General features: G+C 49.1%; 2 protein-coding genes and 1 pseudogene across 5 annotated transcripts; 1 reads left to right on the forward strand and 2 right to left on the reverse strand.

Moving 5' to 3' along the window:
• The window catches only part of LOC100716617 (pre-rRNA-processing protein TSR1 homolog), a 31,060-nt pseudogene extending 21,508 nt beyond the window's left edge, over window positions 1-9,552 (forward strand).
• A 1,333-nt stretch (window positions 9,553-10,885) lies between these two features.
• Window positions 10,886-12,356, reverse strand: LOC134474314 (proline-rich protein HaeIII subfamily 1-like). The gene is made up of 2 exons (XM_063241842.1): window positions 11,969-12,356; window positions 10,886-11,565 (listed from the first exon to the last, which is right to left on the reverse strand). Exons 1-2 carry the CDS (start codon window positions 12,354-12,356, stop codon window positions 10,886-10,888), a joined length of 1,068 nt encoding a protein of 355 aa, XP_063097912.1.
• A 644-nt stretch (window positions 12,357-13,000) lies between these two features.
• Window positions 13,001-20,952, reverse strand: LOC100716894 (transport and Golgi organization protein 1 homolog). Of its 4 annotated transcripts, XR_010045106.1 has the most exons (13): window positions 20,480-20,952; window positions 19,684-19,818; window positions 17,802-17,823; window positions 16,628-16,677; window positions 16,441-16,531; window positions 16,186-16,324; window positions 15,348-15,449; window positions 14,640-14,700; window positions 14,486-14,521; window positions 14,328-14,395; window positions 14,130-14,230; window positions 13,901-14,044; window positions 13,001-13,096 (listed from the first exon to the last, which is right to left on the reverse strand). XR_010045106.1 is itself a non-coding variant. In XM_063241843.1 (7 exons), exons 1-7 carry the CDS (start codon window positions 20,588-20,590, stop codon window positions 15,413-15,415), a joined length of 585 nt encoding a protein of 194 aa, XP_063097913.1. In that variant the 5' UTR covers window positions 20,591-20,951; the 3' UTR covers window positions 14,812-15,412. The 4 variants fall into 4 exon arrangements, 2 of the variants coding, with proteins under 2 accessions (XP_063097913.1, XP_063097914.1); XR_010045105.1 differs by lacking the exon at window positions 14,640-14,700 and having other exon boundaries at window positions 14,486-14,588; XM_063241843.1 differs by lacking the exons at window positions 13,001-13,096; window positions 13,901-14,044; window positions 14,130-14,230; ... (1 more) ...; window positions 14,486-14,521; window positions 14,640-14,700 and having other exon boundaries at window positions 14,812-15,449; window positions 20,480-20,951.
• Window positions 20,953-23,912: the final 2,960 nt, after the last annotated feature.

The following is a 23,912-nucleotide window of genomic DNA, read 5'->3' on the forward strand; positions in this document are numbered from 1 at the left end:
ATGTAATTTATTAACTAGTGATTTCTTACTGTTTATTTTTTAAATTTTGTATTACTTGTACCCTTTTTCTGTTTTTTTTTCTTTTTCTCCTTAAATAAAAAAAGTATTTGTGAATTCTTCTTGATTTTCCAGCTTCACAACTCAACTAAGAGCTCCGAGTATAACACAGGCCTATTTCAAGCCTTTTGCCTAAAGACTTGGCATAGCACTTGCTAATGAACCCTTGGTATAAACACACAATAAACAAGCATTCTAAGTGCTTGCATGAACTATCAGAGTTGAGGTAGTTCATTTATGTTCCAGTAAGTCTCTCTCCTAGGAAATCTTCTTGCAAACTCCTTTGGCTTCTCCTACAAATCTACATCAAGATGTAAGAAGGCAGGAAGGAAGAAGGCAGGAAGGACACTGGGATGACTGGATCTAACATCAGCACTGAACATTAAAATGACATGGGTGTGTTTGGAGAAGCATGTCTTGTAAAACAGTACTGTTCACAGTGTGGTCTACAGGTTAGGGTACCAGTCCCAAAATGATTAAAACCAAGTCAGTCTGAAGTGAACAATGAGAAATAACCATGGTAGAATACAAAACTGTTTCTTACCATCTCTGCCCATCTGCTCTCAGTACTCGTTTCCCTTTTCTAAGTTCTTAAGGAAGAAGTATTATGAATACAAGGAGACCAGGATGCCTTAGAACTAGTTGGAGTACAGAGCAAGATGGCACCTCTTGGATCTCACACACAAGCTCTGTTTTTCAAGTAAAAACAGACCTGACCTCATGGTAGCATCAGAAGCGTTAGCTGCAGTTCTTAAGGGTACATGAAGCATCTTGCTGTCTTGATGTGATCACGAGTGAGAGGCCTGATTGTAGGGAATGATGCTGGGTAAGGAGGTGTGAACACTCACCACGTCTTGCTCAGGAAGCATTACAGAAATTCACAGAAAATGGGCGATAGTCATGGGGGAACCCAAGAACGGGAAAGCCTTCTCTTCACTAAGACCCATGGGTGCTCTGGGACAGAAGAAACATGGGTTTCTCCATATGGCAGTCACTTTTAGCCACTTTGGACCCTCTACACTTTCTGCTCTTGCCATTCTTGTTGGTGATGGCTGCCAAGTCATTCTCCTCTGTGCTGTTTGATTTTTAAACCTCTTTTCTGTGCACCTCCTAAATGAAACATGAGCCTTGGCAAGCCGGGTACCAGGACTTTCTATATCTATACAGGAAACCTGAGTCAAGTTTCCATCTTCTGGCTAGCTGTGGGCTAAGCCCTCTAGTTTGCTTTGTAGGAGGAAACAGCACGGACTCTTCAAGTAGATACACAGGGGCTACTTCCGGCCCATTTATCTAATGATGGCTGTAGGCGCATTGTTTCACCTACTTGTACCTCACTTTCTTCATGTGGAAAAATAGGAGTAATCACAGGACCTACTGCATGGTGTTGTTGTGAGGCATGAATTAGCAAGTATAGAATGTCAACTTTCTTTCTCACCCATGTGAGGTCATAGGGAGAAGTCACCATACTTAAATCAGGAAGAAGTAAATCTTCTGGCACCCTGTTCATGAATTTTCCAACCTCCACAACTGTGAAAAACACAGCTTTGTGTTTAACTGACCTGGTCTCTGGCAATCTGGTTAAATGGACCAAACTAAGATATTTGCTAGTACAATAAAACAAAAAATTTTTTTTAAATTTATTTAAGTAAAAGTTATGATGAGTGTGGTGATACAAGTCTATAATACCAACACTCTGGAGGCTGAGGCAGGAGGATTGCAGTGAGTTCAGGACAGCCTGGCTGTATAGCAAGACTATCTCAAAACAAATTTTAAAAAAGACTACCCAAATAGATATATAATCAATCATTATAATTTGCTCCATTGCTTTTTCCTAGGTCCAGCTTTTTCTCTAATGTAAAACATGATAATTCCTTGTTCAATATACTGTCAAAGGCATTGTTTTAAAAATCACGACTTCAAGAACAGTGTCTCAATAGGATGCAGCAAATCATCAAGAAGATCATACACCCCAACCAAGTGGGATTCATCCCAGGCATGCAGGGATGGTTCAACATACGTAAATCAATAAATGTAATCCACCATATCAATAAAGCCAAAAGTGAGAATCACATGATCACTTCTATAGATCACTTCTATAGAAAAAGCCTTTGATAAGGTCCAACATTCATTCATGATAAGAACCTTACAGAAAATTGGAATAGGTGGTCTTTACCTCAATATAATAAAGGCTGTCCACGACAAACCAACAGCCAGTATCATACTAAATGGCCAAAAATTGAAGGCCTTTACTTTAAAATTGGGCACAAGACAAAGATGTCCCTTATCACTGCTTCTATTTAATATAGTACTGGAAATACTGGCCGGAGCAATTAGACAAGAGAGAGAAATAAAAGGTGTAAAGATAGGAAAAGAAGAAGTTAAATTACCATTATTGCAGATGACATGATACTCTATATAGAAGATCCCCAAAACTCCATTGAAAGACTCGTAGATATAATAAATTCAGTAATGTAGCTGGATACACAATCAATACTCAAAAATCAATAGCATTCCTATACACTAACAACAAGTCACAGAGAGAGAAATAAGAGAGGCCACACCCACACTAGCAACGAAAAAAATGAAATATTTAGGAATTACTCTCACGAAAGAAGTGAAAGACCTATATAGCGAAAATTATAACACAATGAAAAATGAAATTGAAGATGATCTCATAAAATGGAAAGACATCCCTTGCTCATGGATAGGAAGAACAAATATTATGAAAATGGCCATTCTCCCCAAACTGTTATACAGATTCAATGCAATCCTGATAAAAAATGCCATCAACATACCTCATAGAACTCGAGAAATCACTCCTAAAATTCCTCTGGAGCAAGAAGAGACCTAGAATAGCAAGGACAGTTCTAAGCAGCAAAGGCAAGACAGGAGGTATCACAATCCCTGACTTGAAGTTATACTAGAAAGCAACTGTAGTAAAATCAACATGGTACTGGAACCAAAACAGAGCCGAAAATCAGTGGAATAGATTAGAAGATACAACCACAATTATAAACACACTCAACCACTTATCTTTGATAAAGGGGCCAAACATGTTCACTGGAAGAACGACAGTCTCTTTAATAAGTGGTGTGGAAAAACTGGCTCTCCATATGCCGAAAACTAAAACTAGACCCATGCCTATCACCATGTACTAAAATAAAATCTAAATGGATCAAAGATCTAAATATTAAAACAGAAAGACTAAATCTATTGGAAGACAAATTGGGTAAAAACCTTGAAGACATAGGAATAGGTAAAGAATTCATGAACAGGACTCAGACCGCATGGGAAATACTTCCCAGAGTCAATAACTGGGATCGCCTCTTATTAAAAAGTTTCTGCACATCAAAAGAAATCCCCAGCATAGTGAAAAGAAAACCCACAAACTGGGAAAAAATGTTAGTGAACTGTCCCTCAGACAAAGGCTTCTGTCTAAAACATATAAAGAATTTTTAAAAAATCAGACCCCCAAAATGCAAAGACCCAATCCACAAATGGGCATCTGAGATGAATAAACAATTTTCAGATGAAATACAAATGGCAAATAAATACATGCAAAACTGTTCACCATCACTGGTCATTAGAGAAATGCAAATTAGAACCACACTGAGATTTCATCTCACTCCTGAAAGAATGGCCAAGATCAAGAAAACCAACAACAATAAATGCTGGAGAGGCTGTGGGGAAAAGGAACTCTCCTGCACTGTTGGTGGGAGTGTAGACTAGTGCAACTATTGTAGAGGTCAGTCTGGAGATTTCTAGGAAAGCTGGGACTGGAAACACCATTTGACCCAGCTATTCCACTTCTAGGCATATTCCCAGAAGAACTCAAAGCATCATACCACAGTGATATATGAGCACCCATGTTTATACAGCACAATTTGTAATAGCCAGATCTTGGAAACAACCTAAGTGTCCATCAACTGAGGAATGGATAAAAAAGTTGGTATTTTTATACAATGGAGTACTACTCAGCTATAAATAATGATCACATTGAGCTATTTATAAATAAATGGACGCAGCTTGAGACCATAGTCATAAATGAAATAAATCAAACTCACATGTATAGATACCGAATAGTTTCCCTAGTGTAAGAAATGATAAGAATACATAAAAGTATGTGGTAATCATGATTCTCAATCATGTTGGTTTGAATTCACATATGTTATCACTCATTAATTGCAATGGTTTTAACCTGGGTTGTTCAATTTTAATATTGGTGATAGTATGAATAGCTATTCTGAAGAAAACAGCACATCATAAAAGTTAGTGCTGATTTAATATCATCTTGTTTTGAAGTCCCATCAAGCTGTTGTACACCTGTTTCCACTAGTTTTAACATGTGGTATCTTACTATATTTTACTATATGCGATAGTTTAAACAAAAATTTTTATAGGCAAAGAGATAATATAGAAATTGTTGTTCATTTTCTGTTAACTGATTCTAAATACCCTGTAACTTGTTCTTTCTTGAATAGCTTCAGACTGTCTTGATATGCTTGATGCTATACTATATGAAGTTATACTCAAATAATACAAGGAAGGAGGCACTATGGTGACTACTATGATGTTAGATTATCTGGGGGTGAAACAAAATGATGCTTAAAAATTGTTCAGTTCAGACCTGTGTTGTTCTAATACAATGTCGTCTTTTATCTCAATCTCCACCCTTTTTTAAATTAATCTATTTTTTTCTTACTTTTTTTCAATTAAGGGAAAACTAAATTAAAAAATAGTAGGATATATTATAGTAACTTTTTTGTTTTCCTATTAACCTGATATGAACCCCAGTATTGCTCTCCCCATCTTGTTCTGTCAGATTTTACTATATTCTATTTTGTTTGATAGTATCAAGTTTGAGGGTATAGGCAACCACTCTGAAGTCAATAAGATTCACTATGATGCCCATTATGGTTTACTATTATCTTTTTTGAAGTCCTGTAAGGTCTCCAGTGTAGGTTTTATTGGTGTTGTTCTGTACTGTTTTGATCAATTCTATTATACCTGATGATATAGGCAACTCTTTTTAAAAATAGCAAGAGGCCCAATGGTACCCATTTTGATCACCTGATATTCTATTTTTGCATCATGTACTATGCCCACCCTTCTGTTCTAATGGACTTTGTTTCATTTAGTCATGTTAGGTTTTATTCTTTTCAAAAAAAGTAATAAGATCTGTGGAGTAAAAAAACCAAAAAGTGTAATTGTTGTTAAAAAGAGAGGAAAGGAAGGTGATCTAAGGGACTGCATGTATGCATGTATGTTTGAGTGTGTAGGATGGAAAACCATATTACTGAGCTTTTGTTGGATCACTGAACGGCACTGTCTGCAATCTCATTGTATTAATGTATACTTTATATGCTTTAATTTTATAATTTGGACAACTGTTTCTAAGATGCCAATATGTAACCTATTAACTAGTGATCTCTTACTGTATTTTTTTCTTGAAATTCTGTATTATTTGTACCATTTTACTGCTTTGTTTTTTAATTTCCTTTCTTTTTTTTCTTTAAATAAAAAAAGAACAATGCCTCTCATATGTATTATTTAAAATGCAGATTGCCAGCCCTCTGTCTTGGAACTTTTCTTTCACAAGATCTGAGTTGGCTCCCCCAAAACTTTCCCTTGTTTTCTTGTAAAATTAGATTCTTCAGGAAATTCCTAAATTGAAGACACTCCCAGAGAAAAATTATACAGGAAGATGAAATACTTTTTACAATTGCTACCAAAACTTAAGAGAATTATAGTGTTCACATAGCTCCTACTGATCTCTGCTTAAGACTATGTTGGTTGAGTACACAGTTTTAAAAAGTGAGTGTGTTGGTGCATGACCAAAGCCACACACACACATCATGCAGGCAAGTGACTGTGATCTTTGCTCCTTTGCAAGGTCATCATGGAGTCTGAGAGCTCTGAACTTTGCTCTTTTCCTGCACACCTCTGTGTTCTTCTACTCCCAGCATTCCCTGCTCCTGTCTCTGCTGAAATGCCAGCGTGTGAGGTGGGGTTCCTCTGGATAAGGATCAGACACTCTTCCAACTGTTTTCCCTGACTCCAGTCCTGGTAGCAATTGTCTGCATTTTGATCGTGTGGCTCTTTAAAGCTGCTGATAGAAGCCCAGAGAAAAAGAAAGAGGAACCCCAAATTCAGCCCTGGATGAACGAAGACTTGAAAGACAGTCCTGATATCCACCAAATGGAAGAAGGTAAAAGACAGTGGCATCGCCTCCTGGCTTTACCACAGGGTGCTTCTGTGATGAGTGTGAGCTGATGGAGGGCTTATGGAGGGGACACAGGCAGGTCAGTTTCATCACCAAACTCTAGTATGGCAACAATTCAGGGTGACAAAGATGGGGTTATTTTTCAGGTGATCAGCTTGTCACTTTCTTGTACCTTTACCCCTTATATTCTCATTAATTGAAAACTACTAAGGAACAGAAGTTTCCCCAGGCTCTAGTGTCGTTCTGCCTGTCACAGTTTTTCTGAGTGGCCCCATCACAGATCAGCAGTGAGCATGAGGCAAGTGGTTAGGTTCTGGTCAAGAACTTTGAGGCTGACCCTAGAGTTTTGCTGTTTTTTATTTCTCCAAGCCCTGGGGGTTACAACAAGAGCGGCCTTGGTCTTCAACAAGCTGAAAATCCAGTTCAGGGAATCAGGTGGCCCAAAGAAGTAGAAAACTTGATGGAACTGTTGTCAGTTGTTAAGGCAGGCTGGGGGGCAGAATGGCCAGTGTGGAAGGCCAAAGCAGGCCTGGAGGATATGCAGCTCTGCAGCACACATCGATTAAGATGGGCAGAGAGAGTCGAGGCCAGGGATGGAAGGGTTGGGAGACAGTCTGAGGAGCTGGGTGGAGTGAAAAGCAAAAGGAAAGGCCATAAAAGAGGCAGGGAAGGAGGTGGGAGGGGTGGGTCCTTGCAGAAGTTTGAGTAATCTGTATTTGAGAAACTTTGTGTGGACAGGTGAGGGATGAATTTGATTTGGAGGTGACTGCATGATTCTGTTTGGTCCTCACCTCAAGCAGAGGTTGCTTGGAAATGTGTGTGTAGTGGTCCTCATCTCAGGACTTGGGGTGGGTTGTCCCTCTGTGTTGGAGCTAACAGGATGCTGAACGTACTGCCCAGGAGCCAAGGCTAGGCCACCTCTCATTCTCAAACAGATGCTCCTTGATTTACAATGGTCTTATGTCCTGATAAGCCTTGGTAAGTTGGAAATATCATAGGTCAAAAATACATTTAATATCCCACCAAGTATCATAGCTCAATGAGTCCACCTTAAACATGCTTAAGAACACTTCCACTAGGCTACTTGATACAAAGTATCCAAAATGATTCCTATTTTATAATAAAATTTATTGTATATTATCCTAAAAGTGAAAAGCAGGATGGTTGTACACATATGCTTCTGTTCCACTGCAAAGCTGAAAAATAAGTTGAGTGATGGAAGGTTGGAAGCTGTGCCTGTTGAGAAGCACATCACTGAGCAAAGGGACATCTGCCCTGAAGCAGGGGTGGCCCCAATGGCAGTGATACCAGAAAGCAGGGATGGGGTGTATCTGAGTGAGGTCAAACAAAGGACAAGAAGGGCTGGAAATAAATTGAATGTTGGGATGGGGCAAGGGGGTTGGGATTCAGAGACTAAGGACTTGGAGTGATGGAGTCAGATGGGTGAAAACAAGGGGATCCCTTCCAGAGAGGGAATTGAATTTCATCAAGGAGGTGTTACATTTGCCATGAGCGTGACAGGAGGTGAAGATTCTGGCCATAGGCACTGACAGAAGAGGCAAGCTCAGAGGACAACTAGTAATATTTGGAAAGCTAACTTGCACTAGGATGTCTTAGAATACTATTTTACTGTTTGTAGCTCATTGTTTGTATTCAAAATGGTTTGAATCTGCTATTTGTATTCATCAAAACCATCTCCATGCTTCCTCAGTACTGGAATCTTTTTTCTTCTCTGAATAACCCTGTGCTCAAAACCCTCTGAACATGTACTTAGATTGCATCCAAAGCTGTGGTCAAGAACAGGTACACAGGCAGCAGAGATCCTGGTTTTAAAAATGGTCCTTACTGATCTGTGTGACTTTATCATTTACTGCTTATGTAAACAATAAAAAGTGAAAGAAAATTTCCATGAAGTGGGTAAAGTGAGAGAGAAAGCTGAGGAGAGAACCTGGAGGCCCCTGTGGACAAGAGGCATGTGATGGAGGGATGTGCTGTAGAAAGGAGAAGCCATGAGCAGAGAGGCCCAGGGATAATAATAATAACAAGTCCTTACACAACACTGACTGAAGCCAGTTAGGGTCACATTTTGTGCAATATCATTTAAATTTCATGATAATACAATGAGGTCAGCATTATTATTATCCCGTATAAGGAAACTGAGGCTCAAATAGGGTAAGTTACCTTGCCAAGACAGGAGAAGCAGGAATCAGGTAGTCTGGCTCTGGGGTCCAGGCACATGCTTGTTTGCAAAATAGCCTCTCCTGCAGGACAGTGAGCCAAATGGAGCAGGCAGGAGAAGAGGCAAGGCTACAAACCTCTAGAGGTGGTGTGAGTGGACGGACCTGGGTCTGCAGGTCCAGGAGGCTGGAGGACACTGGAGGGCTTGATGGCTCTGTGTTCCCAACCAGACTCTGGCCCAGTCCCTGCCTTCTTCCAGCCTCATCAAGCCCTCCAGTGTCCCTAGGACTAGCCACAGCCACCTGCTGGGCCCCAACTGTCCAAAACTGCCTGCCCGGCCACAGGACTACCCACCACCGCACGCCAGGCCCCAGGAATACCCACCGCCATCTGCCGGGCCCCAGGACTACCCACTGCTGCATGCTGGGCCCCAGCACTACCCACCGCCAACTGCCGGGCCCCAGGACTACCCACCCCCGACTGCCGGAACCCAAGTTACCTCCGCCACCTGCCGGGCCCCAGTATTAGTCACCACCACGTGCCGGGCCCAATGACTACCCACTGCTGCGTGCCAGGACCAGGACTAGGCAGAACCACGTGCCAGGCCCTAGGACTACCCACCGCCCCCTACCAAGCCCCAGGACTACCCTCCACTGCTTCCCGGGGCCCAGCACAACCTACCACCACCTGCCGAGGCCGAAGACTACCCACCACCACCTGCCGGGATGCAGGATAACCCACCTCCGCCTGCCGGGGCCTAGGACTGCCCACCATCGATGCTGGGCCCCAAGACTGCCCACCACTGCCTGCCGGGCCCCAGGACTACCCACCGCTGCCTGCCAGTTCCCATGCCACCCACCACCACGTTCCGGGCCCCAGGACTACCCATTATCACCTGCTGGGCCCCAGGACTACCCATTACCGCCTGCCGGGACCCAGGACTACCCACTGCCGCCTGCCGGGACCAGGACAACACAGATCCATGTGCCAGGCCCCAGGACTACCTGCCGCCCCCTGCCAAGCCCCAGGACTACCCTCCACCGCCTCCCGGGGCCCAGCACAACCCACCAACACCTGCCGGGGCCGAAGACTAGCCACCACCGCCTGCCAGGCCCTAGACTAGCCACCACCATGTGCCAGACCCCAGGACTATCCACAGCCGCCTGCCGGGGCCCAGGATTAACCACTGTCACCTGCCGGACCGAAGGACTACCAACTGTCGCTTTCCAGGCCCCAGGACTACCGACCGCCACGTGCAGGGCCCCAGGACTAGCCATTCGGCCCCGGCAGGTGTTGGTGGGTTGTGCTGGGCCCCGGGAGGGGGTGGAGGGTAGTCCTGGGGCTTGGCAGGGGGCGGCAGGTAGTCCTGGGGCCTGGTACATGGATCTGTGTTGTCCTGGTCCCGGCAGGCGGCAGTGGGTAGTCCTGGGTCCCGGCAGGCGGTAATGGGTAGTCCTGGGGCCCAGCAGGTGATAATGGGTAGTCCTGGGGCCCGGAACATGGTGGTGGGTGGCATGGGAACTGGCAGGCAGCGGTGGGTAGTCCTGGGGCCCGGCAGGCAGTGGTGGGCAGTCTTGGGGCCCAGCATCGATGGTGGGCAGTCCTAGGCCCCGGCAGGCGGAGGTGGGTTATCCTGCATCCCAGCAGGTGGTGGTGGGTAGTCTTCAGCCTCGGCAGGTGGTGGTAGGTTGTGCTGGGCCCCGGGAAGCAGTGGAGGGTAGTCCTGGGGCTTGGTAGGGGGCGGTGGGTAGTCCTAGGGCCTGGCACGTGGTTCTGCCTAGTCCTGGTCCTGGCACGCAGCAGTGGGTAGTCATTGGGCCCGGCACGTGGTGGTGACTAATACTGGGGCCCGGCAGGTGGCGGAGGTAACTTGGGTTCCGGCAGTCGGGGGTGGGTAGTCCTGGGGCCCGGCAGTTGGCGGTGGGTAGTGCTGGGGCCCAGCATGCAGCAGTGGGTAGTCCTGGAGCCCGGCAGATGGCGGTGGGTATTCCTGGGGCCTGGCGTGCGGTGGTGGGTAGTCCTGTGGCCGGGCAGGCAGTTTTGGACAGTTGGGGCCCAGCAGGTGGCTGTGGCTAGTCCTAGGGCCTGGCAGGCGGTGGTGGCTAATCTTCAGCCCCGGCAGATGGCGGTGGGTTGTCTTGGGCCCGGCAGATGGTCGTGGGTAACCCTTGGGCCCAGCAGGTGGTAGTGGGTCGTCCTGGGGCCCAGCAGGTGGCGGTGGGCAGTCCTGGGGCCAGGCAGGTGTTGGTGGGTAGTTTGGGGCCCAGCAGGCGGTGGTGGGTAGTCCTGGGGCCCGGCAGGTGGCGGTGGTTAATGTTGGGGCCTCGTAGGAGGCGGCAGGTAGTCCTGGGGCCCGGCACATGGTGGTTGGCATTCCTGCAGCCCAGCTGGTGGTGATGGGTAGTCCTGGGGCCAGGCACGTGGTGGTCAGTAGTCTTGGGGCCCAGCACGTGTTGCTCGATAGTCCTGGGGCCAGGCATGTGGTGGTGAGTAGTCCTGGGGCCTGGCACGTAGTGGTGGGTATTCTTGGGGCCCGGCACGGGGTTGTGGGTTGCCCTGGGGCCCAACTCGTGGCAGTTGGTACTCCTGGGACCTGGCAGGCAGCAGTGCATAGTCCTGAGGCCCGGCACGTGGTGGTGGGTAGTCCTGGGCCCTGGCAGGCGGCGGAGGATAGTCCTGGGGCCCGGCAGGCGGCGGTGCATAGTCATGGGGCCTGGCAGGCGGCGGAGGATAGTCCATGGGCCCAGCACGTGGTGCTGGGTAGTCCTGGGGCCTGGCAGGCGGCGGTGGGAAGTCCTTGGGCCCGGCAGGCGGTGGTCGGTAGTCCCGGGACCCGGCAGGCGGTGGTGAGTTGTCCTGGGGCCCAGCATGTGGTGGTGGGTAGTCCTGGGGCCTGGCAGGCGATGGTGTGTAGTGCTGGTGCCCGGCACGTGGTGGTGGCATTCGCAGATCCGAAATGAAATACGCTCGGGCGCCGAGCGGGCCTGGAGGCCTGAATGGCACAGGTCCCGGCAAGAACTCGCGGGGATGTAGCAGCAGGTCGTGGCGTCCGGGCAGCATGCCGGGCGCATAGTCTCTTAAGCCCAGTGGTGGGCCCATGCGTGCAACTGGAAAGCAAGAGGGACATGCAGACACATCCTGAGCAGCAGCCCAGGTCTGCTGAAAGGGTTTCCCTTCCCCTGCACCAGGAAGTCGAGTGATGCACTGGACTTCACAGATAAGGAAAACTGAGGCTCAGTGCGGCTCAACCACAGCCTGACCCTCCCTTCTCCCAGTGCCAGCTGCCTGTGGCGTCCCGGGTGACCACCCCGGTGAGACTGGCACTTGGGCTCTGCCAGAAGGGCCCTTCTGGTCCAAGCAGCTGTGGAGGCTGCACTGGGCTCAGAGTGCTGGGCCTCATGCTTCAAGTCTGGCCGGCTGCAGCTGCCGATCAGGACAGGAGAGGAGAGAGGACAGGGTAGGCGAGAGGACAGGGTAGGCGGTGGTGCCGGCCCAAGTGTCCTACCGTACCAAATGGTGGCGGTGGCCTAGGAGGCATCGGCCGAGGCCCGAAGGGCCTGCAGAGCAGTGGTGGCGGCGGCGACCCATAGCCCACGTGGGGTGGCATGGGGCCTCCCAGGAACGGGGGCCCTGGATGGGCTGGGGGCCCCTTCACGGCCATGCTCACCTGCGAACAGAAGCAGGCCCAGTTTCGAGCTCGGCAGTGACACCGGGTGCCCGTCCCTAGAGGAGTCAAGGGATCCCCGGACCCTGCCGGCTCCTCTTGAGCAGCGCGCCACGCAGCGAGCATGGTCACCACGCTGTCCCCACTCGTGTGCGGAGATGAGCTCCAGAGGTGCCAGCGGGGCGCTGCGCCAGCTCGCTGCACTCTTGCCAGCATGAGCGTGGCCCTGGGCATGATAGGGGTGACACAAGGGCTCCCAGGGTCCCAGGGTAGCTGGGGAGAACAGGAAGCTGCCTTGGCCAGTTGACACTGCACAGGGAGGGGCTGGCGGAGGCGCCTGGGCCTGGGCTGCTTGGAAAGCAGTCCATGGAGCTCTGACCATTGCAGGCGGCCCCATGCGGTGCGAAGGCTGCCGAGGCAGCAGCCTCAGGACCCAGGAGGCACAGCAGCCTGCGCCACCCTGGGTCGGATTCAAGGGGCCCTGGAACCGGCTTCCCACTCCCACAAGAGCCCACGCCCACCTCATCCCCATCATTGCAAGGGGTCTGCCTAACACAGACCCTGAGGACCCCAACAGCTGCTCCCAAAAATCAAGCGCACGTGAGTATGGCGATGCACACCTGTCATCCCGCACTCGGGAGGCTGAGGTGGGAGGACTGCTAGGGAACTGCAGGTGGGCTCTGGGTACTGTGAGGTCAAGTCCAGCTTGACCAAACACTCAAGGCAGGGGCGTGAGGTGTGCTGTGCTCCAGCACTCAGCATGTGGCGCGAGCCTTAGTGAAGGCCCAGTCAGATGGTGACCTAGTCAGCAGGGTCGTCACGCCCAGGCCAGCTGGAGAACAGAGTGGAAACCGAAGGCACATGGAGCAGCTCGGGCCCAGGCACAGGCTCCAGGCTCACCTTGGCGTTGTCCATGTCCTTCGCTGGGGAGGAGTCGCGGGAGCTGCTGTTGGCCACGGGGCCAGGGCCGGGATCTGGAGGCAGAGAAGGCACTCAGAGGACTTTCCCAGGACAAGGACCGGAAGAGGCCACAGGCACACCCTCGGAAGTGCCCTGGGGAATACTGCAGAGCCCCTCGGACTGTCCCTGTAGGGAGCAGAGGCATGGCTGCCTCTGATAGGCAGCTGCAAGGCCTGTGGGAGGCAAGAGGCCAGGGAGCCCTCGCCTGGAGCCAGAGGTACCAGGCTCACTGAGTGGGCATCAAGTGGGGGTGGGGGTGGAGGTGGGGGGGGGTCGAAGGAGGCCTCTGAGCCTGCGCGGGCTCCACCTGGTCAGCACTTCGTGGACCTGGGGAGCTGGGAAAGCTGCGCTGTGGCAGCCCAAGCCAGAGGCGGAGGCTGCTTTAGGTCTCAGGCTGTGGAGGAGGAAGACAGGGCCGCAGAAGACTGAGCCCGCACACAGCAGCCACATGCTTTGGGAGCAGCACACAGAACCAGTAACATGCGGACCTGCCTAGCTCAGGAGCCGTCCCTGGTGGCCCGGAGGTGAGTGGTGAGGAAAGTGCGCCCACTCATTGAACACTGTGCAGAGAGGGAGAGGGCGACACTGCAGCCTCTGCCATGCCACAGCCAGAGAGGGTTGGGAGTGACTGGGTGGGCGACTGTTCCCAGGACCCTGCTCCTGCACTGCAACGGAGGTGGGCCTGCACAGGGCCCAGGGCTAAGTGGAAACCCGAGCCAGGAGTGCCCGGGCTCTGTACCAGAGCTCAGGGAACCATGCCCGGGGCAAGGCAGCATGGTGTCCCGGAGTCCGGGACTTGAGCCCCCGGAGAGGCTCACCGAAGTCGGCTCTGGGAATGTCACAGCATGCAAAGTTCAGGTTCCCAGAGGGCGGCCATCCAGGAGGCTCTGCGCCTGGGGGCAGGGAGCACTCACCGCCACTCACAGGGGACTGGCCAAAGGAGCCCTTCTGGCTCAGGGGACCTGAGGAGACAACACATGCGCTGGTTACCCGTTCTCTGCAGTAGCTAAGTTCCCCGAGTCCCACTCAGAAGGACAGAGTGCCCACCTCTGTGGGGCGCGTTCTGCACTCCAGGACAGTCCGGCATCCGCTTGATGATCCCAGGCTCCTCTTTAAGCATATCCAGCTTCTGGGTAATTTCCACCAGCCTGCACACAGACACAGTAGGGCTGGGGGTGACCATAGCCACCCTGAGTGGGCTAAAACATGGGCGCCATGCATCGCATCGCGCCACGCGCTACTAACCTCTGCCGCAGGTTGGTGGCCTGCCGCTTCTCATCTGCCACCAGGCGCTCTGCATTTCAGGCTTTGAGCTGTGGAGACAGAGAGGCCAGCTCAGCACAGTGGCTGAGTGAAGCTGGAGAGGGCTAGGCAAGGCGAGGCGAGGAGGAGGAGGCTCTTACCCAGTTCTCATGGGCTTTTTTCTTCTCCGTAGCAAGCTGCAAGAGAACAGGGCAAGACGCAGGTTGAGGGACCAGTCACCGGGGCTGCAGCCCTCCATGACTCCTGTGTGGGGGATTAACGGATGCTGTCACCACAGCGCACTCTATTCCTTGCCTGGTTTTTAAATGAGCGCTCCATTTTCTCTAATTCTGCTTCCACTTCACCGATTCGCCGCCTAAAAATAATACTTAGCAGTTAGAATCAAATAAATTCTGAAACACTCTGACCATGTCTGACCTTTAAAGACTTCATCATACAGAAACATTTCATAACATGATGAGTGCAGTGTGAACCTCAGTTTCCTGATTTTTCATTTAATGCCTAGAGATTATGAGTTGACAACTTGTCAATTTCCTTAACTGTCCTTGAATTACATTCTCAAAATAATCTGGCTAAGGTTGCCTTCCCCATAAAGGTTTTTCCCTCAGGGGCTGGGGATTTAGCTCAGAGGCATAAGCACCTGCCTTGCAAGCAGGCGGTCCTAAGTTTGATCCCCGGTACTGATAAAAAAAAAAAAAAAGTTTTCCCCTCAAATTATAGCCACAAGAAATGACTCAAAATGCTGCCCCCGGTCTGTCGGAGCACTGAGACTCTGGTGGGTGTAGACGTGTGACAGAAGCAGGCCGATTTCCTAAAGATGGGCACAGGACACATCTGCAAAGGAGCTTCGCTGTTAACAAGCTTCAGTCTGTTAATGTAGAACCCCTCCCCGTGTGAGTTAAATACATTCCATTCTTGGGCTTCTCATGTGCTTCTGTGCCCATCTCTTCTATGTAACAAAGCAACTCAGCCCAGTTCCTCTGTCTCGGACGCCACACTCACTTGTAGATTTTCACCTCCTCTGTGGCCGGCACCACCTTCTCATCCACAGCCATCAGCGCCTGCTCTCACTGCTGCTGTGCACATTCCGCCTGACTCAATATCCTAGGAGAAAGGCAGCTGCCAGGGCTGAACTCGGCCCACAGGCCACTTCCCCACCCAGCAGCAGGCACAGGGTTTCAGGAGGGCAGTCAAGCTCCAGGCTCTGGGCCATTTGCTTGTGTTCTTATATTCTCTCACCTCTCCTTGTAATTGTCTAATCGGCAAACAGAACAAGCTAAGAGCACAGCATGCGCCAGGCTCTAGCTGCCTGTGTGGGAGATGAGTGTACCCCAAGGGAAGCCAGGATTGTCCAGCAGAGCTGCTGGGAAAGCAATAGGCGGAGTCCACCTCCCCCCCCTTCCCCCATGCTGTCAGGGAAGAGCTGTTCCTCTAGACCTAGGCCATGATAAGCACACAAGATAGGCCGAATGGGTGGATGGGAGTCTGTGGCCTCAGCCAGAAAGCGAAATGTGGGCCCCAGAGGCCAGTGCTGCCCTCCTTCAACCCACACATTGAGGACAATGCCAAAGATGCTGAACTGAGTCCTCGACAAATCCCTAGGCTTTAAGAAACAAGCAGTGGAGCTGAGGCTACAGAGGCAGGGACACTGGGCCCAACTGCTAGCTGGATGATGGTGACGGCGGACAGGCAGGAACAGCCTCAGGTCGCCATCACAGGAAACCAGCAGCACCCTGGGCCCCAAGTTTCCTCTATGATCACTGCACATCGAAGCTGCTAGGCAATCAGAAGTGACAGGAATGGCCAGCATGAGACACTGGGCAAAATCTCTGGGACTCACTTCTGCAGCTCCAGCTCCTTCTGATGGGACAGCTCCTTCAGGACCTCCACCTTCTGCTGGAGCATGCTAAACTCCTCCTCCAGCCGGGCCTTGTCTGCCTGCAGCTTGCCGCAGTCCTCACCTAGCTTCACGATCTGGTCTGGGAGGTGAGACACGTCACCAAGGGCACCGCCAAAGACACAGAACCAGGCTCCCAGCATCCCTGTCTCATTCATGCCGGCACTCAGCCTGACCACCATGCGGTCAGGGACCTACCTTCCAGATCACATTTGGCAGACAGGGAGGCTCTCAGCTTCAACTGCAGGAGTTGGAGATCTTTCTGAAATACGGATATTGTGGGATGTGTCTGAAAATTGTGAGGGAGAGGCACAGGCTTGAAAGTAAGGCTCAGTCAGGACTCAAGGGCCCCGGGGGGGGGGGGGGGCTCTGTGAAGGGACTCACCCGGGAGACATCCATCAGCTGGTGCATGTGAGCCTTCTTATTTTCCCCACCTACAAAGAGAACAAGTGTGGCTGTGTCTTCCTGTGCCGTTTCTAACACTGTTGTCTTGACTTCCACAAAACTAAACTAATGCTCATGAAACACTGTAAAGAAAAACAATTCACCAACAGAACTGACACACTGACTTTCATGACAACTGCACCCTTAGATTTTGTGAGCTCCTGCCAAGACAGCATGCCACATGGTCTAGGGGGAGCTGGCCGGCGTGGGTCCAGACTCGCACTCTGAGCACCCTCTGCAGCTGGGGCAGCACCCTGACCACTTTCCTCATCTCAGACCCTGCTGCTCTCCAGCCTCTGCCCTCACAGCCTGGGCTGTGGCTCCCCATCCCCACACTCTAGGTGACCCTGGTCAAGTGCCTGAGAACCACAGAACAGCAGAGGCCGTGAGTACGGAACCGTGTGTCATCTCCAGAAAGCTGAGTGAGTTTCTTCTCTGGCACAGAGGCCGACACAAAGGCAAAGGCTCCAGCGTACATATCCAGTTCTCAAGGGGTGGAAAAGCAGCTTTCCCCGCTTGCCTGCTGCTACTACACCCCAGTGACCCAGACATAAGTACGAATTATTCAGATGTTGGGAGCCATTGAAGCTGGAAACCGACCACACCTGCAGGGCCAGGGCATGGCTGGCCCAAGAACAAAGAGTCCCTGGGGTTGCCATGTGAAGAAGCTGCCTCAGCCCAGAGATCACCAAGCCCCAAGACAATCTCAACAGTGGGCTGCTAGGACAACAGGGTGTCACATGACATTAAGTTGGATCACTTCAAATGAATGTCATTTGCTACGAGAAGAAGAAACTTTAGGCTACAGATCTACACTGCTGTCTCTCGAGCTCCTGTGCCGATAAACCTATAGGGGCCGAGGTGTCCCTAGCACAAACACACTGTCCTCTCTCCACACCTGTGTGGTCCAGCCACGCTCTGTCTGCTCCAAGTAAGCAGTCACCCCTGCCCCCACATCTCCTAGCTCAGCCGGTACCATCACCCTCCCCACTATACCATGGTTAGTAGCAACAGTAAAATGTGGAGCAGTTAGTGAGTCAAATCAGACACCAAAGTCACTGTCGCTCCTAGCCTGCCTAAAAGTCCTCCCAAACACCAACAGGAAGAGATTTACCTTGGTATATTCTCTCTTTTACCTAGAAGAAAAAGAGAGAAATTTGATGTCAAACATTTGATTAAAAGGAATGCATAGTTCCTAACACAAGTCAGGATCATAACCAAGTGAAAATTTAGTAACTTTAGTTCAGAATAAACCCATACAATTAAAAATGTATTATAAATAGCCTCTGATACAGAGGAAGAGTAAGGAGCGTGTCTTACTTCACAGCTACACACAGGCTTGTGTGCCAGGACCAAGTGAACACCAGGCTTCTGAGATGAGCATTTGGCTTCAACAGTGAAATGCTTGTTTTTACAATACACACATTATTGATTTACTTACTCAAAATTACTTGACAATCCCAAAAGCAAGCATGCAGTCTAGAAATGGGTGACCATATGGAAGACTGGCGAGCGAGATTACCAGCATAACCTTTGCACTAAGATACGCCTCTCTCACCCACTGGAAGATATCTCAGAAACCCTATTTCAAGTGATATTTTGACTCAATTAAGAAATAATCTAATACACCTCATCATCTGATTTCCACAGACCACAAAAACAGTAATAAATCTAAGCAGAAGGGAAGACACCAGAAGAACACAGAGAAATGACAGCTAACGGCTTCCAGGAAGAGCACAGACCCAGTTCTTCCTCCCGGTGCCTTCTGGGGTCATCCATCCTAAACTGTAACTAATTAAATACCACAGCAGCGATCACTGCACTTCTCTGTAACACAGACTCTGTCTTCTCCTTCCGAGTGCTATAAACAGTATAGGACAGCAGAGCGCAGTGGCCAGCTGAGGGGCGTGGTGGTGGGGGACTGTCCTCTCCAGGATCAGGAGTGTCCCCTCAGAGCCATGTGACCTCAGGGAGTGGGAGGAAGTGAACCCAGGGGCAGGGTGTGAAGCTGCAGGGCTGAGCCTGAGAGCCCTGCTGGGTAGCAGCTGCAGGGGAACCAAAGGAGAGGAGCAGGGGAAACAGCACCTTTTCACCCCCAAACACTCTGCTTACCCTTCCAGGCGCGCTTTCATCCAAGAAGCTGTTCAGTGAGATTCCAGAAGTCCTCATAGGAATCTTTCATAGGGTGCTGTTTTGGGGTTGTTTTTGGTGGTACTTGGGACAGGGCCTTCACAATGAACTACATTCTCAGCCTTCCAATTTTTCTTGAGACAGGCTCTTGGTAAGTGACCAAGTTGCCCAGGCTGGGCTCAAACTTGCACTTCTCCTGTCTCAGCCTCCCTCTCCTCCAGGGCTGCAGGAATACACACACCACTCTGCCTGATCTTGCCTGGACGTTTCTACCATCTTACTGTATTTCTTGCCCTGTATGTTTCTACAGCACAGTTCATCAGTACCTCACGGTCTGTTTCCCCTTTTCCCACTTCACATTAAATCGTGAACACCTTCTTTGCCCCCTGCCTTTGAAATACATACAGAAGCCTAATATTCTTTTCTGTGGATATAAATAAGATGAAACATGATATTCCCTAATATAGATCATTTAGGTTTCACCAAGTTATTACTCTATTAAATATTACATCTAATACCTTTGTATAAAATCTTAACATGTAATTTATTTCTTTAAGATCACTTACTGATGTTGTTATACCATATAAAAGCAATTTATATTTCTTATCCTGTTTTGTATCCCATTTTAAAGGCTTATGATATATAGAATTATTAAACTGCTTTTCAGGATGGCTGTCCGAGTCACCAACTCTACTAACAAGTGAATATGGTTAGCTTGCTCTTAAGTCTTTGCCAGTACCAAGATTAAATTATTTCAGAAAATTAACTTGAATTATAACCACTGATTTATGTTAATAACTGAAAGGGCCAATGATAATAGAGTCCTCAATATATTCAGAAGTCAAAGAACAAGTTAATTCACTCACTGGAAAAACATTCCTCCACAAGAAAATCGCAAGCATAAGGATTCCAACACAGGTAGTGAGCAATACAGGCTCCCAGGGGAGCCCATAAAAGTCTCCAGGCCCGGGCTGGAGATTCTCAGGTAACACTGCAACCAGCTGAAAAGGAAGGGCACAAATAACGGAAACGTTAACAGAACTGGCGGAGCAATCACAAAGGATCATCACAGACACTCTCGATCTACTCTCCATAGTCTAAATCAACTTCCAGGTGCCCTGTAGAAACTTCCGGAAAGGGGATACAATCAGGCTCACGTTCTTGTCCCATATGTGGAGTCTCTAAACTTAGGGAGTGAGTTGAGCCTATTTCCCAGTTGGCCAACAGCCCTTCTTCATCGCGGTGTCTCACGCATGGCCCAGATCACGCTTAGGTGAGCTGTTTTCTATTACTGCACATGCGTGCACACACACACACTCACACACACACACCCCCACATTGTAAATACATGATTGAAGCCATCGGTTTTTGCGTCTGCAAACAAAAGCACTATGACAATGATCGCCACAAATCAGGCATCACTCCTCCAGGAGGCTGCGTCTCAATTCGCTGCACCCTCAGGAAACAATCCTTGCAAGGAAACAGGTGGGGCATGAACGTGGCTCCCAAGGCGATGGCTGGCTTCAGACCATGCCGCTCCCTCAGGACAGCCCGCCCCTCTGCAGTCCACACCACGCTCCTGCCTGTCGGGTACCTTCCGAAGGGACCGTCCCACCGGCGGGCGACCAGCGCCCTTGCCCAACCCTGGTTCCCCCGCCTCACCTTCAGTAGCAGGTCTACAAAGGCCGAGTACAGCTTCGACAGGGGCTTCAGCAGCTCGGGGGTGCCCGGGGACACGAAGACCCCGGCTACAGTGGCTGATACCGTGTCCATAGCGAAGGACCGCTCGCTGCGGACCCGGCCGGACCAGGCAGGACCAGGCAGGACCTGGCCCGACCGGGCCGGACCCGGCAGTGGCAAAGAAGTCTTTCCCAGTGGCAGTGGCAGCAGAGGGCGGAACTGCACAGCTACACCTTCGGCTTCGCGCTGCTCTATGAACCATAAACATAGGTAACAGAGGGTCTCCAGGACGACCACAAAGGGGCAGGGCTTCACAGAGGGGGCGGGGCGAAAGCTGGACACCACGCGGGGGCGGGGCGGGAGCGTCCAATGAAGGAGGCCGGCGGGCAGAGCGCCCAATGAGGGCGGCCGGGGGCGGGGTCCCGTGGCAGCAGAGCAAGGCTGGCCAGTAGCCGCGCTAGGGCACCAAGCTCAGGCGCCTTCACCGCTGGAGCTGGGCACCAGGCCTTGCAAGTGCCGCTACATGGCTGCTGGCCTGGCTGGCACCTTCACCCGGGTGGGGCGGGGCCACGCGTCAAAGTTCAGGGATACTTAGTAGTGTACTCTCTAATGCATTTGAGAGAAGACACTTACTAGGAGAGCTTGCTAAGGCTATCACTTAAGGTGATGACTGGATATTTCTACAATAATTTTTAAAATGAATGTTTTAGGAACTTTTAAATCAATATTTAGGAGATGACTGCAAAGACAAATTATAAAACTGCATATCAAGTTGATAATGTCAACTGTATAGAGAAAAAGCATCATGTCAAGTTCCCAGTATGCTAAGAGATTTCTGGAATGATAAGACCAACTCCACCTGGGCCATGGCTAAGTTTCTCTGAAGAGGAGTGAAACCTCTACCCTTTCTAGTTACATCTGCTTGCCTGAGTGCCAAAACAGCACTGCCTTATAATGACGGTAGTGTCAATGTCACCACCCAAATGCTGTGATGGTTAACTGTACTAAGCAGAGTGCTAAACCCATCAGATAAGCACAATAGACCAAATACCTGATCTGTATCCTTCAAAAATGCACATGTTGAAATCCTAACTCCCCAGATGATGGTATTAGGAGGTGGGCCTTTGGGGTTGGGTGGGTAACTAGGTCACAAGAATGGGGCCTTCATGAATGGAACTAGTGCCATTATTTATAACCCCAGAGAGCTCGCTTGCCCTCTTTCTGCCACTTGAGGCCACAAAGAGAAATAAGTAATCTGCAGCTCAGAAGAGTCCACTCCCCAGAACCTGAGCCTGCCACATGCTAATCTCAGATTTCTAACCTCCATAACTGTGAGCAGTATATCTCTGTTATTTATGAGCCTTTCAGGATATGTACTTTGTTATACCAGCCAGAGTGGACTAAGGTCAGTAAGTATGATTAGCCCATGTTACGCTTTAGGAAAAAGCCTAGTTCAAGAATAAGATCAAGGTCACCACTGAAATAAGAAATCCTGCCTTTAGAGGTCTGACAGAACAAGAAGCTCAAACTAGGCGTGTGATCTAAAGCCCAGTGCCACCTATGTCATGTGGATGTAACAGGTGAAGGTAATAAAGGCCAAGCAATTATTATCAACCTTACATTAAGAATGGTCAGTCATGGAATTCAAACACTACAACAATGCCATGCTCTAGGCCACGTGTATCTTCACTAGAAAAACGCAGAAAACGAGAGTTGGAGAGTTTAAATTTTCCAAGGGTGCCCAGGAGAGAAACTTGAATCCATCTCTGTCTGCTGTGCTGCCTCCATTCAGAATCATTATGAGTTCCATCACCAAGGGAAGGCTAGCCATCACGCTTTTTAAATCTGTGCCCCTGTGCTTTTGTTCAGCATCTGGAAAAAGCAGGGCCAAATTCTGTATGCAGTGATCTAAAGGTGGCCAGACCTTTAGAGGAGGTGTATTTTGAAGATCCTCAACTCACACAGCTGCTTTGACTTTCTCCTCTAGTGACTCTGCACTTGCTAAGGCAGCTGGGAGCCAGGTTATCTTTCTAGCCCATGCATAGTTTCCCTGTTGAGGCTGGGAGGACTTTGCAAAGGGAGCAAGATTCTGTTGCACTTCAGCTCTCCTTAATAGAGAAGACTAACATATTACCAAAGAACTTCTTGGGCTTAAACAGTTTTTAGACACAAGAAATAGAAAAAATATGGAAATCCATTTTACTTTCCTTATGTGATAATGCTAAAGTACGTTTATTATTTTGATATTTGGAACTTAGAGTGGTATCTTTTACATAAAACAATATCATATTGACTAGTTCAATTCCCATTCTATTCCACATAAGCTACTAAACCTACAGTATAGTTAAAACAATGTCATTTCGATAAAGTACACAGGACAAATACTTACCATAATACTTACATTTGTTTTTCTTTTTAAAATAGAAGTAAAATGTAAGAAAGCCTATATTTATTAAAGTGTGTATGGTATAAACACTCCTGCCATTGGAAAATTCAAGCTGAATGGTTTAATAACTGGCCACTTCTAGATATTTAATGCTCAGCATTGATGACATGGTACAAGCCAGCTCTAACTCACCACTGAACAGTGCAACTTACTGTGTATCTGCTCAGATAATTGCCAACCAAACTCACATCACACAGCTTACCCTGGCCTGTTCTATGAGTGGGACATTTTGCTATTTCAGTGGTTATTTATTGGAGCCTGGATGCATATCCATCAAATTCAGTAAAAGAGTTGATGTATCTCAAGCTTCCAGAAATTGGAAATCAGAGAACCTTTCCATGAGTTTAAATTTAAGTTCAATAATTGTCACAAAGCTATTTTCTTGGAACTCTATTACATTTTCTTATGACTTGAATAAATTTTTGAAAAGTAAAATAAAAAAGTCACCAGCAATTTCTGGAATAGTTTAAAACCTTAAGACTGGGTATATTCTTAGTACATCATGAATGCATCGTCAAAGGGGATAAGCGACTGAAATGTGAAGATGGAGAGAAACAGCTTCTCTGAGATTTGGTGCCCAGACACTGGAATATGGCAATGTGAGGAAGAGGAGGAGCGAAGTGGATTCCCAAGCCCAAGCAAGGATCTAAAGTGAGAACCGAGATCCACAGGAAGAGGGAGGAGGAGGAGGAGGAGGGGAAGGGGGAGGGGGAGGAGGAGGAGGAGGAGGAGGAGGAGGAGGAGGAGGAGGAAAAAGAAGAAGAAGAAGAAGAAGAAGAAGAAGAAGAAGAAGAAGAAGAAGAAGAAGAAGAGAAGGGCGGGAGAGAGAGACAGAGAGGGAGACACAGAGAGAGAGAGAGAGAGAGAGAGAGAGAGAGAGAGAGAGAGAATCTCAAAGTAGAAGAAGGAAGTGGCAAGCAGCGTCTTCTCTTCTCCCTGAGCCCTGACTGGCAGCATGGGAGGGGTGCT

This window comes from Cavia porcellus, unplaced genomic scaffold (genome assembly GCF_034190915.1).
Source record: "Cavia porcellus strain 051 isolate PalLab524CR breed Dunkin Hartley unplaced genomic scaffold, mCavPor4.1 scaffold_32, whole genome shotgun sequence".
In the NCBI taxonomy this organism is placed as follows: Eukaryota; Metazoa; Chordata; class Mammalia; order Rodentia; family Caviidae; genus Cavia; species Cavia porcellus.

Coding starts and splice junctions, on each gene's coding strand:
- LOC134474314 (XM_063241842.1), bottom strand. CDS start 12,356: ATGCCCAGGGCCACGCTCATGCTGGCAAGAGTGCAGCGAGCTGGCGCA. Junction 11,566..11,968: donor TAGGCCACCGCCACCATTTG/GTACGGTAGGAC, acceptor CTTGCTTTCCAG/TTGCACGCATGGGCCCACCA.
- LOC100716894 (XM_063241843.1), bottom strand. CDS start 20,590: ATGGACACGGTATCAGCCACTGTAGCCGGGGTCTTCGTGTCCCCGGGC. Junction 17,824..19,683: donor TGTGGAGGAATGTTTTTCCA/GTGAGTGAATTA, acceptor TTTTTCTTCTAG/GTAAAAGAGAGAATATACCA. Junction 16,678..17,801: donor AAAAGAGAGAATATACCAAG/GTAAATCTCTTC, acceptor TTCTCTTTGTAG/GTGGGGAAAATAAGAAGGCT.